This window comes from Chiloscyllium plagiosum, unplaced genomic scaffold (genome assembly GCF_037043375.1).
Source record: "Chiloscyllium plagiosum isolate Xiang-an unplaced genomic scaffold, Cpla_swu_hap1 HiC_scaffold_29, whole genome shotgun sequence".
In the NCBI taxonomy this organism is placed as follows: Eukaryota; Metazoa; Chordata; class Chondrichthyes; order Orectolobiformes; family Hemiscylliidae; genus Chiloscyllium; species Chiloscyllium plagiosum.
In genome coordinates this window covers 42,401,364-42,414,223 of record NW_028270167.1, presented here as the reverse complement: position 1 = coordinate 42,414,223, position 12,860 = coordinate 42,401,364, and the positions used below count along the sequence as shown (strand labels likewise).

At 43.7% G+C, this 12,860-nt stretch overlaps 1 protein-coding gene across 3 annotated transcripts in view; it reads right to left on the bottom strand.

Moving 5' to 3' along the window:
- Positions 1 to 12,860, bottom strand: part of aplp2 (amyloid beta precursor like protein 2) — a 223,946-nt gene that overhangs the window by 144,804 nt on the left and 66,282 nt on the right. For all 3 annotated transcript variants that reach the window (XM_043676955.2, XM_043676956.2, XM_043676957.2), the window contains exons 2-3: positions 8,889 to 9,062; positions 8,513 to 8,642 (exon numbers count right to left, since the gene is read on the bottom strand). In XM_043676955.2, coding sequence (XP_043532890.2) covers positions 8,513 to 8,642; positions 8,889 to 9,062 — 304 coding nt within the window. The remainder of the gene's footprint in view (positions 1 to 8,512; positions 8,643 to 8,888; positions 9,063 to 12,860) is intronic.

The window sequence follows — 12,860 nt, the reverse complement described above, 5'->3', positions numbered from 1 at the left end:
TCTGCACCACACAAATGCCAGGCAATGACCATCTCCAGTAAAAGACAATCTAATCACCATTCCTTGACATTCAATGGCATTACCGACACATCCTGGAGGTTATCATGGCCAAGAAACTCAACTGGGTTTCGCACATAAACACAGTGCTTTTCTGGAGGTGGTCAGAGGTTACAAATACTGCAGCAAGTCACTCAGCTCCCGACTACACTTCTCCATCATTTACAAGACACAAGTCAGGGATGTGAGGAGATGGATTTACCTGGATGGGTGCATCTCCAACAATGCAAGAAGCTTGACACCATTCAAGGATAATGCAAACTTTTCAGATCATTCATCCACAAACATCTACTCTGGCCACCAATAATGATTCCTAGCAGCAGTGTGTACCACCTACAAGATGCACTGCAGATATTCACAAAAGATCCTCAAGCAGCACCTTCCACAATAATGATCACTTACATGGGAGCACCACCACCTGTCAGTTCACTTTCAAGCCACTCAGCACCCTGATGTCAAAATATATCACCATTCCTTCATTTTGATGGGTCAAAATCCTGGAATTGTGGGTCTACCATCAGCACATGGACTGCAGTGGTTCAATAAGGCAGCCATCACCAGTTAGAGTCATAGAGGTGCACAGCACGGAAACAGACCCTTCGGTCCAACTTGTCCATTCCAACCAGATATCCCAAACCAATCTAGTTCCACCTGCCAGCACCCAGCCCATATCCCTCTAAACTTTTCGTATTCACATACCCATTCAGATGTCTTTTAAATGCTGCAATCGTACTCGCCTCCACCACTTCCTCTGGCAGCTCATTCCATACACGTACCACCCAGTCTGTGAAAAAATTGCCCTAGGTCTCTTTTATATCTTTCTGCTCCCACCTGAAATCTATGCCCTGTAGTTCTGGCCTCCCCCAACCCAGACAAGAGACTTTGTCTACTTACCCTATTTATGCCTCCCCATGATTTTATAAACCTCAATAAGGTCGCCCCTCAGCCTGTGACACTCCAGGGAAATCAGCCCTAGCCTATTCAAACTCTCCCGATAGCTCAAATCTCCAACCCTGGCAACATCCTTGTAAATCTTTTCTGAACCCTTTCAAGTTTCACAACATCTTTCCAAAAGGAAAGAGACCAGATGTGAACACAATATTCCAACAGTGGCCTAACCAACATGACTCCCCAATTCCTAGACTCAATACTCTGACCAAAAAAGGAAAGCATACTTCTTCACTTTCTCCTCCTCGGATGTTGCCTGACCTGCTGTGCTTTTCCAGCACCACTCTGGTTTCTAGCATCTGCAGTCCACACTTTTGCCGCCTTCACTATCCTATCTACCTGGGACTCCACTTTCAAGGAGCAATGAACCTGCACTCCAAGGTCTCTTTGTTCAGCAACACTCCTGAGGACCTTACCATTAAGTGTATAAGTCCTGCTAAGATTTGCTTTCCCAAAATGCAGCACCTCGCATTTATCTGAATTGAACTCCATCTGCCACTTCTCAGCCCATTGGCCCATCTGATCAAGATCCTGTTGTGGTCTGAGGTAACCTTCTTCGCTGTCCACTATACCTCCAATTTTGGTGTCATCTGCAAACTTATTAACTGTACCACTTATGCTCACATCCAAATCATTTATATAAATGATGAAAAGTAGTGGATCCAACACTGATCCTTGTGGTACTCCACTGGTCACAGGCCTCCAGTCTGAGAAACAACCCTCCACCACCACCTTCTACCTTTGAGCCAGTTCTGTGTTCAAATGGCTAGTTCTCCCTGTATTCCATGCGATCTAATCTTGCTAACCAGTCTCCCATGGGGAACCTTGTCGAACGCCTTACTAAAGTCCATGTAGAGCACGTCCATTGCTCTGCCCTCATCAATCCTCTTTGTTACTTCTTCAAAAAACTCAATCAAGTTTGAGAGATATGTTTTCTCACGGACCAAGTCATGTTGACTATCCCTGATCAGTCCTTGCCTTTCCAAATACATTTACATCCTGTACCTCTGGATTCCCTCCAACAACTTGCCCACCACGGAGGTCAAGCTCACCGGTCTATAGTTCCCTGACTTGTCCTTAGTTTGGGAAACAAAGCCAGCATTTGTCCCATATCCCCCTCAACATTTTCTGTTCATTTTCTAACTATCCAAATGTCTTTTAAATGTTTCTAACTGTGCCTGCATCGACGACTTCCTCAGCAGCTCATTCCACATAAAAACCACCCTCTGCAAAAAACAAAAGCTGCCTCATGTCCCAAGTAAGTCTTTCTCCTCTCACCTTAAAAATATGTCCCCTGGTTTTGAACTCCCCCAATTTAGAGAAAAGATATTTGCTATTTATTCTATCTATTCCCTTTATGATTTTATAAACCTTGAAAAAGTTACTGCTCAACCTCCTCGGGAAGGTGTGCAAGATAAGGAGATTAATGAGGAGAAAGTGAGGACTGCAGATGCTGGAGACCAGAGCTGAAAAGTATGGTGCAGGAAAAGCGCAGCAGGCACAAGATAAGAAGATTACACTAGATTTGATAGGATCCTGGAAAGTACTGATGATGATCAGAGGGGTCTTGGTATTCAGATTCCTGAAGGCAGCAGAACAGATAGGTTAGACAAGGGATTGAAGAAGGCATACGGGATACTTGCCTTTATTAGCAAGTGGAATACAAGGGCAGGGAGGTTATGCTGGATCTGCATAAAATGCTGTTTAGGCCATAACTAGAGTACTGAGAGATACTGCTTATACATTCTATGAAAGATTTCATTGCACTGGAGAGGGTGCAAAAGAGATTTCTCAGCATGCTGCCTGGTCTGGAGGGTCTTGGTTAGGAGTAAAGACAGGATAGGCTTGCGTTCTTTTCCTTGGAGCAGCAGCAAGTTGAAAAGGGACCTGAAAAAAGTCTAAGTTTGAGATTAAGAGTAGATGGGCTATTAACCAGGTATCAATTTACAGTAAGAGGTTTGAAGGTTAAGACTGAAGTTAGGGAGGAGGTTTTTCACTCTGAAATTAGTGGGAGTCTGAAAGGTTGGTCAAGCCAGAAATTCTTCGAACATTTAAGCAGTTTTTATATATTCACTTGCATCATTTTTAAATGTGATTTATCAACAGTTAAACCTAACATATTTACAATACAATGCAATAAAATTACTCATTTATCCTCACTGGTTGATTTTCTTTAATTCAATCATGAATTGTTGGTCATCCCGAGTTGTCCTCGAGAAGATGAGCTGCTTTATTGAATCGCTGTCATCCATGTGCCAAAAGTAGACCCAGAGTGCTGTTAGGAAGAGAATTCCGCAAATCTGACCCAATAGCATTCAGGGAATAGCAATGTATTTCCAAGTCAGGCTGGTGAGTGGCTTGGAGGAGAATTTGCAGATTGCGCACTCCCATGTATCTGCTGTGTTCTTCTAGGTGGTAGTGGTTGTTGGTTTGGAAGTTGTTGTTGAAAGATTTTTGATAAATTTTTGCAATGCATCTTGCAGATGATACACACTGCTGTTAGCATCAGTGATGGTGGGAGAATATCTCGATGAACGCAGGAACAATCAAATGCACTGCTGCGTATTGTCTTGTTAGTTTGTTTCCACATTTTTAAACCATTCCAGAATACGGATGAATGTCGATTATCTGAACGAGATGGGTGGGCACTATTTTGTTCGGATAATTGATTACTTGGTTAATTGATTCAATGCCTTTCCTCTGGGGCTCAGGGTTTTCTGTTAAGTCCGCTCCCTGGTCAAGAGACGAAGCAGCAGCGCACCACACGCGAGCCCTTGCTGCACTGTCTGCCATCACCTCCACCCGCCCCCCCCATACACGATCCAATAGCACCCCCCCCACCCCAAACCCCATCCAACACCGCCCCCACGTGCCAACACCGCCATCCCGCCCCCACCCTGCCAACACCGCCCCCCCGCCCGTCTGCCACCAACACCCAAACAAACCCATCCAACACCATCCCCGCCCACCTGCCCCACACTGCCCCGCCCGTCTGTCCCCAACCCCCCGCCCAAAGACACCTCGTCCACCTGCCCCCACCCCGCCCAACGACAAACCCCCCGTACACCTGCCCCCACCCAGCCCAACGACGAGCCCCACCCGTCCACCTGCCCCCACGCCGCCCAACGACAACCCTCCCGTCCACCTGCTCCCACCCTGCCCAACGACGACCCCTTAGTGCATTACTTCTTCCTTGGGATGAATAACTGCTGTGCCTCCACAATCATTCCCAGAAATTGTCTTTCTGCTAGCCTCCTTTCCCAATCAACTCTGGTCAGCTCCTCTCTCATGTCTTTGCAGTTACCTTTACTCAATTGTAATACTGATTAGATCTGATTCCAGCTTTTCCTGCTCGAACTGCAGGGTGAATTCTATCATATTATGGCCACTGCCTGCTAGGGGTTCATTCACTTTCAACTTCCTAATCAAGTCTGTCTCGTTACACATCATCAGATCCAGAACTGACCGTTCTCCAGTGGGCTCTACCACATGCTGCTCCAAAAAACACATTTTAGACATTCCATAAATTCCTTTCCTTGAGATCCACTACCAATCTGATTTTCCAGTCCATCTGTGTCTATGTGGAGTTTGCACATTCTCCCCGTGTCTATGTGGTTTTCCTCCAGGTGCTCCGGTTTCTCCCCTCAATCCAAAAATGCGCAGGCTAGGTGAATTATCCATGCTAAGTTGCCCATAGTGTTAGGTATATTAGTCAGGGGTAAATGTAGGGGAAATGAGTCTGGGTGGGTTACTCTTCGGAGGATCGGTGTGGACTTGTTGGGCAGAAGGATCTATTTCCACACTGTAGGGAATCTAATCTAATCTCATCTAAATCAAGAACACACAAGTTTAGATCTCAGGAAGGTTATATTATCAAGAGTTCCAGAAGAATTAATTAACTGCATGTATGCTGTACAGACACAATGGTTAGTGAAAAGACGAAGTAGTTTCCACAACTGCCTTGTGTATAAATCTTTATCCTTAACGTATATCATGCCATCTTGGGAAAAAAAATCCCTAGTCAGACCTTGACTATCCAGGGTAGAGTGTATGGTTCTGGAAAAGAACAGGTCAGGCAGCATGCAGGAGCAGGAGAATAGACATTTCAGGCAAGAGCCTTTTAACAGGAATGAGGCTTGTTAACCAAGGGGGCTGAGAGATAAGTAGGAAGGTGAGTGGGGCTGGGGGGGGGGGGTGGGGCGGGAAGGTAGCTGACAGTATGATAGGTAGATGGAGGTGGGGTATCTGGTGATAGGTCGGGGATGAGGGTGGAGCGGATAGGTAGGAAGGAAGATGGACAGGTGTCTATCTTGACTATCCAGATCTGTCCCTCAGAATCCTCTCCGACCACTTGCCTACCACTGACATCAGGTTCACTGGCCTGTAGTTCCCCAGCTTGTCTTTGCAACATTTCTTAAACAATGGAACAATATGAGCCATCCTCCAGTCTTCCAGAACTTCACCAGTGGCTAAAGATGAAGCAAAAATCTCTGCAAGGGCCTCTGCAATTTCATCCCTTGCCTCCCACAACTGAGGATGGACTTAATCAGGCCCAGGGGAGTTTTGCACCTCAAGCTCCTTAAGGCTGCAAACACCACCTCTCTGATAGTATGTATGCAGTCCAAAACATCCCCACTTGTTTGCCTTATTTCCTTAATATCCATGATTCTCTCCTCAACAAACACAGAGGAGAAATATTCATTACAAATTTCCATATCCTGTGGCTCCACATATAGACGGCAATGCAGATCTTTAAGGGGACCTGTTCTCTTCTTAGCCACCCTTTTAACTCAGAATATAGCTGTCAAACCTCTTGGGATTATCGTTAACCTCATTTGACAGACCCATCTCATGCCCTCTTTTTGCTCTTCTGATTTCCCTCTTAAGTGTGCTCCCATATCTATTATAGCAATATTAGGATTCACTGGAGCCCAATTGCTTAAACCTGACATATGCCGCCACCTTTTTCCTGACCAGAGCCTCAATATCCTGCGTACTGTCCCTGGACTCTTGATATCACACGTTTAAAAGCCTCTCATTTGCCAGTCATTCCTTTTCCTCCAAACAGACTCACCCAATCGACCTCTGCTGGATCCTCCCTATGGCCCAAAACTTTGCCCTGCTCCAGTTTAGCACCTTAACTTGTGGATCTGTCCTATCTATATTCATACTATGCTAAAACTAAGAGAGTTATGGTCACTGGACCCAAAGTGCTTTCCGATTGACACTTCAGTCACTTGCCCGACCTTGTTTCCTAAGAGGAGGTCCAGTGTTGTACCCACCCAAATACGGCCCTCTCGATATTGATTTAGGAAACTTCGCATTTGACAAATTTGACAAGTTATGGTCCCATCCAGGCCTCGTACACTCCAGGTGACCAATCAATACAGGGGAAATTAAAATCTCCAACCAATACTACTCCATTATTCCTACAGGTATCTGCTCCTCTAGTACCCACTGGCTATTTGGAGGTCTATAATACAGTCCCAACAAAGTGATCATCCTCTTCTTGCTTCTAAGTTCTAACCATATGTTAAGATGCCATTCAGCCTTTCGCTCAACTATACTTCTATGATAGTGGATAATGAGTTAAGCTGGAAAAAGCACAGCAGGTCAAGCAGCATCAGAGGAGGAGAGGAGTCTATGTTTCAGGTCAGAACCTTTCGTCAGGACTATGTTTCTGTGATGGCAATAATATACATACTTCCATGCGTCAATCCATGCCATTAACTCATCAGTCTTGCCGACTGACTGCCTACCCTTAAAGATCTTCCAGCCTTGCCTTATTCACTTGACAGTGAACATAGGTCAACAGCTGAATAGGCTGGTTTTTTTTTAACCTTAGAGCATCGGAGGCTGAGAGGTGAACTTATAGAAGTTTATAAAAATATGAGGGGCATGCAGAGGGTGAATAGTCAAGGTCTTTTTCTTCAGGTGGGGGAGTCCAAATCTAGGACATAGGTTTCAGGTGAGACAGGAAAGAATTAAAAAGGCTCTGAGAAGTACTTTTCCATGTAATGTGTGTATGGAATGAGCTGCTAGAGCAACTTGTGGAGGCAGACACAATTATAACATTTATAAGACACCTGGATGGGTATATGAATAGGCAGGATTCAGAGGGAAATGAGCCAAATACTGGCAAATAAGCCTGGGTCAGATTGGGATTTCTGGCCTGCATGGACAAGTTGGACTGAAATGTCTGTTTCCGTATTGTATGATTGCATAACTCATCAAAGAATTTCTATCATCTACAAGGCACAAACTAGGAGTGCGATAGAAAACACTCCCGTTGCCTGGAAGAATGCAGTTTCAACATGACTGAAGCGTCTCAACACCAACCACGTTAAAGTAGTCCACTTGACCAGCAACCACGTGAACACACCTTCTAGCGACTGCAGTGCACATCAGTGACAAAATTCAATGCAGCAACTTGCAAAGACTTCTTTGAAAACACCTTCCAAACTCTCAGTCTCGAGACGGACAAGGAAGCAGGGCTACCAGAACACTGACATCTGCAAGATTCTTTCAAAATCAGAAAAATCTTCACTTGGAAATTACTTCATTGCTCCTTCATTGTCACAATGGCAAATCTCTGGAAATTCTTCCATACACTACAGTCGATGTACCTTCATCACACAGCCCAGAGGCTTACTATCATATCTTATCATTACCTTCTCAGTTAAGACAATTAGGATGCGTGATAAACATTAACATAGCAAACAATATCCATATTCCATGGATGAATTAAAATAGGAGTTGCAAGCTGACACAGGCCCAGATTGAATTAATATCTTATTGTGCAAAGTAATCTCAACATTTTCCTACATCAATCCAATAAACCAATCTGTTTCCATTTCCTCACAAACCAGCGTCTTCTATCTAAACAGTACAAATCACAGAGTCATTGAGATGGACAGCATGGAAATAGACCCTTCATGCCGACCAGATATCCCAACCCAATCCAGTCCCACCGACCAGCACCCGGCGCATATCCCTCCAAATCCTTCCTTTAAATATACCTATCCAAATGACTTTTAAATGTTGCAATTGTATCAGCCTCCACCACTTCCTCTGACAGCTCATTCCATACACATACCACCCTCTCTGAAAACGTTGCCCCTGAGGTCTCTTTTATATCTTTCCCCTCTCACCCTAAATCTATGCCCTCTAGTTCTGGACTCCCCCACTCCAGGGAAAACATTATCCTATCCATGCCCCTCATATTGCCTTTGTGATTTGGTACTTCTGCACCTTTTGCCCTAATGAACCCAAGATGAAAAGCTTAAACAGCATTTTGGTTTGTGCTAACAAGCATCTGTAATACACACATAATGCTAACTTTCATGTACCCAGAAAGTCCACTAAATTGGTATAAATGAAGTAAATTCTTTCACTGCAGCAACCTTTGCAGGTTCACTTTTAAGAATGTGTGAAGAAAAAAAAAACAATTTCAAGGCTGCTACTCTCCATTATGTTACGTTTTGGTTCAAAGTGGCACCGTACTTACCCAGACATTTAACAGGAATCACCATATGAGTGTGACCTCGACACCGTTTCTTTCCCACTTTACACCAGTTATCAATGCTGACTGGTTTATTTGCTTCCACCACATTAGTAATTTGAAGTTCCGAATAAACCTAAGAAAAAGTAAACAACATTAAATTTATTAACATTTTGATGATATTCTTGGAACAGAACAACTCACGTGCAGTTTGATCAGAGGCACCACATTAAATGAGACAAGGGAGGCAGTGGCCCACCTAGATGTCCAATGTTAAAATTGTGGGTTTTGTCTTAAACCTGCAATGACTGATGCTTCCAGTCAGGTTGCGCCTCAGTAAAAAGTGAATTAATTTCTGGCAACACCTCAGTCCCAGGCTCACCTCTCGACAGTACTGCAGAAACTCTTCTTTGGTTTCGAGACAGCTTTTGGTTCCTGAAGGATCAGGTTCCCATTTTCCAGTCTGAATGTTGACATGCATATTCATCTTCCCACAGAACATAGCAATTTGGGGTTCTGCAACTGCAAATCCAGCTCCAGTATTGGCTGCCAATGCCTGAAACATAAAGGGAAGCAATCAATCATCCCACCATGATTTTTCACTCAGGAACTCCCTTCCCTTTTCAAACCTAATACAAGCATTAGAAGTTGTTATTCCAACCACAACAGCAAAATATAAACCAGGCTCTGAGTTTTCACCATGGCATTCCACCTCAGTTCAGAATCCAGGATTTATTTAATGGTAATTAAATAAATATCAGACATTTATCCAATAGTACCTATATATCACCATCAGGCTTATTTTAATTTTGTCTTTTACTAAAATGTCATCCCATGACCAACCAATCTTATTCAATACCAACCTCACTTCACTTTATGATTACATGAGGTTCCATTATACCTGTCACCATAACAAAAGCTGATTTAACTGCTGAACTGTATTCTGTGTTTTTGTAAAGCATCTCTCTGATTAGTAAATATTTCACCATTTATCAGCTTGGATCATCCTGAGAATATGAAAAGCATAATCCCCATTTTATCAAAGCAATAACCACAGATGTTTACCACTATAACATAATCATTAGATGACATTTATAGTTTATGATTACTTTTAACTAATTGTCCTATAAATTCCTGCACAATCAGCACAATCACCCAACATTCTTTCAAAATCATCTGCCTTCAGAATACCACAAGATTTCAAAAGAGGGATGCAGGGCACCAGTGGAGAATAAAGAAGATAGTCACCAAAGGCAGCTGAAACTGCAGATCTGAAATCATTACATTTAGTCCATGCTGTAAGACCTCTCTGACTATATAGTCAGCTATCATATCCAATCTTTTCACCACTATATATCAATTCATTGCAGTGTCTAGCATGTCTGCAGTGGAAAACATATTTCATTTTAATTAAGAGTGTTGAAAAATGTCTCAGCAGCTGCTTAAAATTGAGTTTTGGCAGGAAGTATTGTGTTGAATGCTCAGTAAACAAGAACCACCCATGCTGTGCCCAACTAGGTGGGGCTCTCTAGTCTAAATATAACTGGAAGTGCCTCATTACTGCTGAACTTGAGACCAACAGATAAGAAATTGATGCCAACTGTTTTACTGCATCTGTGTGCAGGGACATTAGATCAAAATTGTAATTACTTTTGAAGTAAATAAAAATGTACAAGCTCTCTTTCCTTCTCCCTCAATAGCTGCTCTTCCCAACCACCTCAGGTCTTGCACCAAGTTAGCATGAGACATTTCCCATGTTGCAATCTCCAGCATTTTTTCAGAGCTATTCTTTACACATCTCAGACAATTCAACATTTTCACTGGGCTGATCTCCAATCCATCACTGAAGTCCCATGACGGTTTCCCAGCACAGCGCAGTGGTCTTCCAACAATATGTTGGAAGTTTCTAGGCCTGGCTTGGCCTCATTGTGGTCTCCAGGCAATTCCAGAGCGCTCTCTCAACCTCATGATTGATCCTCGAGGTGAAGACTGGCGCACTCTGGAACCAAGGTCTAGTGCAAACTGGAGCCTAGGTGCAGTATGGTCTAGGTCGGAAGACTCCTGTTCTTATCTTTTATTTCTGCATTGATGGTCTTGTTATTTCTCTATTTTCTAAGATCTTGTAACTGAAGAAGTTGTATCTAGGTACCACTGTATCTAAGATGGCGCTGTAAGTGGTGACTTATAAATTTTTCACTTACTCATTTGAGCACAGTTAAAAGTCAGACAACACCAGGCGATAGTAAAACAGGTTTATTTGGAAGCACTAACTTTCAGAGCGCTGCTCCTTCATCAGGTGGTTGTGGAGAATAAGATCATAAGACACAGAATTTATAGCAAAAGTTTAGTGTGATCTAACTGAAATTACATATTGAAGAAGACCTGGATTGGTTAAGTCTCTCACCTTTTAGAATGAATGTTGGTTTCAGTTCTTTCTTGTGTAAAATGCAGAACATTTAAAAGTTACATTCTCAAGTGAATTTTAACAACTGTTGTCATATCAGCCCAAATAATACACTGAAGGTGTGAGCTGCCCTGTGTGAGATTGTGTCACAATGGTCAGACTGATTCTAATCGGAAAAATAGATTTACAGAATTTTACATGGATTCATGCAGTTTTTGAGCAAAGCAACATGTCATTCTGCAAATTCACCCCACAAACTTATACTTGTGTGTATGCATAGGAGTGTGGTTGGGGGGGTGCAGTGGTTCTGAGTGTCTGTGAGTGTGTGTCTGTGAGTGTGTGTGTGTGTGTGTGTGTGTGTGTGTGAGTGAAAAGGGGTATAATTCTGTGAGAAGGTGCATGTGAGTGTGGGAGTGTACATCTGAGCGTCTGAGAAAGGGTCTGCGTGAGTGTATGTGTCTGCCTGTGTGTGTGCACAGTGCAATGGGCACACCTCCACTTCCTCACCTTTAAACAATCACTAAACCTCAAACGGATCATTGTTTGCAGCAAACTGCCCAGCTTTCAGAACAACTCCATACAACCCTGCCACGGTAGACATTGCAAGACATGCCAGAGTGTCAACATGGATACCACCATTATGCGTGGGGACACCTCCCACCATGTATGTGGCAGGTACTCGTGCCACTCAACAAACACTGCCTCATACACTGCAGGCAAGGATGCCCTGAGGCATGGTACATTGGGGAGACCAAGCAGAGGTTACAGCAACAGATGATCTTTGGCCATTTTGGATTTGGTGCACGGCAATGAGCCAGAAAGGTGTCAGGTCTCGCGGTGGGAGAATACTTTGGTGACAGTGATCACAACTGCCTAACATTTAACATAGCCTTAGAAGGGGAAAGGAGCAGTTACCAAGGGAAGATATTTAATTGGGGAAAAGGAAATGATGATGCTATCAGACAGAAGTTGAAAAGTACAATTGTTCCACAGAAAGGGCAGAGCAGACATGTGGAGACTGTTTAAGGAGCAGTTGTTGCGAGTGATGCATGCATATATTCCTCTGAGACAGGTAAGAAGTGATAAGATTAAGGAACCTTGGATGACAAGAACAGAGGAGCTTCTCGTCAAAAGGAATAAGGCAGTTTACGTAAGCTGGAGGAAACAAGGATTTGGCACAGCTTTAGAGGATTACAGGCTTGCTAAAAAGGAGCTCAGAAATGGACTGAGGAGAGCCGGAGGGGGTGGGGGCACAAAAAAGGTTTGGCAAGAAGGATTAGGAAGAACCCAAAGGCATTCTACTCATACGTGAGGAATAAGAGAATGATCAGGGAGAAGGTAGGGCCAATCAAGGATAGCGTAGGGAACTTGTGCGTGGAGTCTGAGCAGATAGGGGTATTTTGCTTCAGTTTTCTCTAAGGAAAGGGACCTGGTTGTGAATGAGAACTTGTGAACGAAGTCTCCAGGGCTAGACCAGATTTATCCAAGGCTGCTCCGGGAAGCAAGCAAGGAGGTTGCTAAGCCGCTTGTGAAGATCTTTGCCTCCTCACTCTCCACAGGAGTCGAACCGGAGGATTGGAAGGAGGTGAATATTGTTCCTCTTTTCAAGAAGGGTAATAGGGAAATCCCTGGCAATTACAGACCAATCAGTCTTACGTCTATGATCAGCAAAGTTTTGGAAAGAATTCTGAGGGATAGGATCTATGACTATCTGGAAAAGCATACCGTGATTAAAGGCAGTCAGCATGGCTTTGAGAGGAGCAGGTCATGCCTCACAAATCTTATTGAGTTATTCAAGGGGGTGACAAGGCAGGTCAATGAAGGTCGAGCAGTGGATGTGGTGTGTATGGACTTCAGCAAGGCATTTGATAAGGTTCCCCATGGAAAGGTCATTCATAAAGTCAGGAAGTATGGAATACAGGGAGATTTGGCTATCTGGATTCAGAATTG